Raw genomic sequence first — 2,338 nt, 5'->3', positions numbered from 1 at the left:
CTGCAGAGGTACAAGCTCCAGCATCTCAGTGAGTGCCATGGCTGGGCAACCGGGCTCAGCAGTGCTCAGAGTGCCCCCCCAACACAACCCCCTCCTCGCTTTGTACCTTCCTGCTGGTGGGACACACCACAGACCACCAGCAACCAACATACAAATCCTACACAGCTTCTCACCGCAAACCCTGGTAAGCTGGTGTTCACACCCTCACGAAATGAAGAGGGAAGAAGGGTTTTCTCTCCCAAACCAGATTGTTCAGCCGTTCACAAAAGCTGAAAACGCAGCCATTAGTTCTACTGAGAAAGAGATAAAGAGCACGTGTAGAGATGGTGCTGGGCTGTGCTGGGAGGAGCGCCGAGGAGGAAAGGCAGGCTCTGAATACACACTCCTTTTGCAAAGTAAGCTCTCTGTATTCATCCAAGAATGTCTGCAGTACGGGGTTCATCTGGTATAAATAAAGTACAAAATTTTACAATGTCTTAATCATTATTTTAACAAAAATACTAAAAACCGAGTAAAAACTGAAACCAAAGTGGGAAGGGAGACTGTCAGCCACAAGGGATCTCCATAAACGTTTGTAGAAACGGGGTAGTAAAAACACTTCTCTGTACAATAAAAGCATCCTCCTGGCATCTCCCTGCGGGACGGGCAGCGGCGGCGCCGGGAGCTGGGGCCCAAGGACAGCGGGCGGGGGCAGCCCCGGTGTGTGGCCAGGGTTGAAGAGGCCACGTCTGGTCCACAGTGATGTCTCTCTCCCTCCTGGCTGGGGCTGAGGCACCACAGATCAGTAGCGTCCGAAGGGGTTGTTGTTCTGCTGGGTCTGGGTATCTGTTGAGGTCAACACAGAGTTAGAGAGTCACGACGAGTTCTGATTGCGAAGAAGAGATCCCTCTCCCCACCCCACCAGCACAACACGAGGAGTGTGTGGCAGGCTGAGGGAGGAGAACTGGCACCCCGTGCTCTGCTCCTTTGTCTGAGCCTTTAGGCAGCAGCACAGGCAGGACCCCACTTTCTTTGAGAAAAAGTACGTGCCAGCCCCGATCCTGCAGCTTCTCCAGAGATCTCTCCATCCCTCACGATGCACCGTAACAAAGCCCTGAAAGGTAGCAGCTAGCTGGGAGGATGAGTTTATGGATGAATTATATCTGATTTTGAAAGAAAAATCAGCCCTTTTAAGATTGCACAACACCTGCAGCCATACAAGCTGCTCAAACAGCTCATGTCGAACGCCCATCCTGAGGCACACCCAGAAACCAGAGTTAGCCAAGGTTTCAGAGACAGCTATCCTGGCTCCCTGCCACTATCTTGGTACCAACAAAGGACGTGCCCAAAGGACCCCCAGATGGCACAAAAAGAGGAGGAAACATGGTAAAGTTATATTCAAGAACCTCACAAAACTTCCAGACTGCTGGGACTGATGGTTTGTGATGCACAACGCTTGCAGTGTACTTGGGTACTGCCCAATAAATAAAATACTGTAGGGTTTTTTCCCCCCCGAAACCCCATCAGCATGTTTGACCCTAAGTCAGAGCAGTGTAACCTGGTTAGCCCACTCTCCTTCCAACTCTGCTGGACAACAGCACTTCTGGGGACACCCTGAAGCCTCTGAAGGCAGCCTTATCCTGGGCCCAAAATTATTCTTGTCCCCCTCCTACAGGCTGTTCTTGGTTCACGTCCTGCTTTCCACTCCATCCCAGACACTACAAATAAGAACTCCAGATGGTTCCTGGTGGAAGTGATGCAAACCCAGTGAGGGAGGATGGAAGCCCCACACTGACACATGGCTGCATCGGACCCACGCATCTGTTCCATATAAAACAGCTCCGTTTGCTGTACAGACAGGATACAAAAATATGGCTATTCTGCTATATTCAGATTCTTAGATGAGGTCTTCCTACACTTGAATGTCCTGGCTGGGATCCTCGCACAGACTTGTGAATCAGGCTAGTGGGAAACTCAGCATATTAAAAGTTCTGGTTTGGGGAGGTTTTTTCGGTCATGACGACTAAGAATCTTCCATCACGGAGCAAGTATAAGCACAATTTCCAAGCCCCCATTCCACACGTTATTCCATGAGTGCTGTCTCACAATGCACTGTAAAAAAAAGCCCCAAACCTGTGCAGTCCATTTCTGGGCATTTTCACAGCATGTCTGCCATTTTTTATGGCAGAAAGGCCAGTGGGGTGACAGTAGACCAGCAGGCCATTCAGAAGGGAACTGCCCAGACACCGGGTTGCGTTTCTAGATCACCCAGCCAGTGCTGGACCGAGCACAGAATCACAGAATCTTAGTGGTTGGAAGGGACCTCTGAGATCATCGAGTCCAACCACAAAAAAAAAAA

At 50.3% G+C, this 2,338-nt stretch overlaps 1 protein-coding gene across 1 annotated transcript in view; it reads right to left on the bottom strand.

The window, feature by feature from the left end:
- Positions 1–386: 386 nt before the first annotated feature.
- Positions 387–2,338, bottom strand: part of MED12 (mediator complex subunit 12) — a 59,974-nt gene continuing 58,022 nt past the window's right edge. Inside the window, exon 55 of the mRNA XM_014963064.1 lies at positions 387–825. Coding sequence (XP_014818550.1) covers positions 782–825 — 44 coding nt within the window. The 3' untranslated portion in view covers positions 387–781. The remainder of the gene's footprint in view (positions 826–2,338) is intronic.

This window comes from Calidris pugnax, unplaced genomic scaffold (genome assembly GCF_001431845.1).
Source record: "Calidris pugnax isolate Ruff unplaced genomic scaffold, ASM143184v1 scaffold294, whole genome shotgun sequence".
NCBI classification, from domain to species: domain Eukaryota; kingdom Metazoa; phylum Chordata; class Aves; order Charadriiformes; family Scolopacidae; genus Calidris; species Calidris pugnax.
Note: the sequence above shows the minus strand (reverse complement) of the source record. Positions and strands in the feature narration are given on the sequence as shown.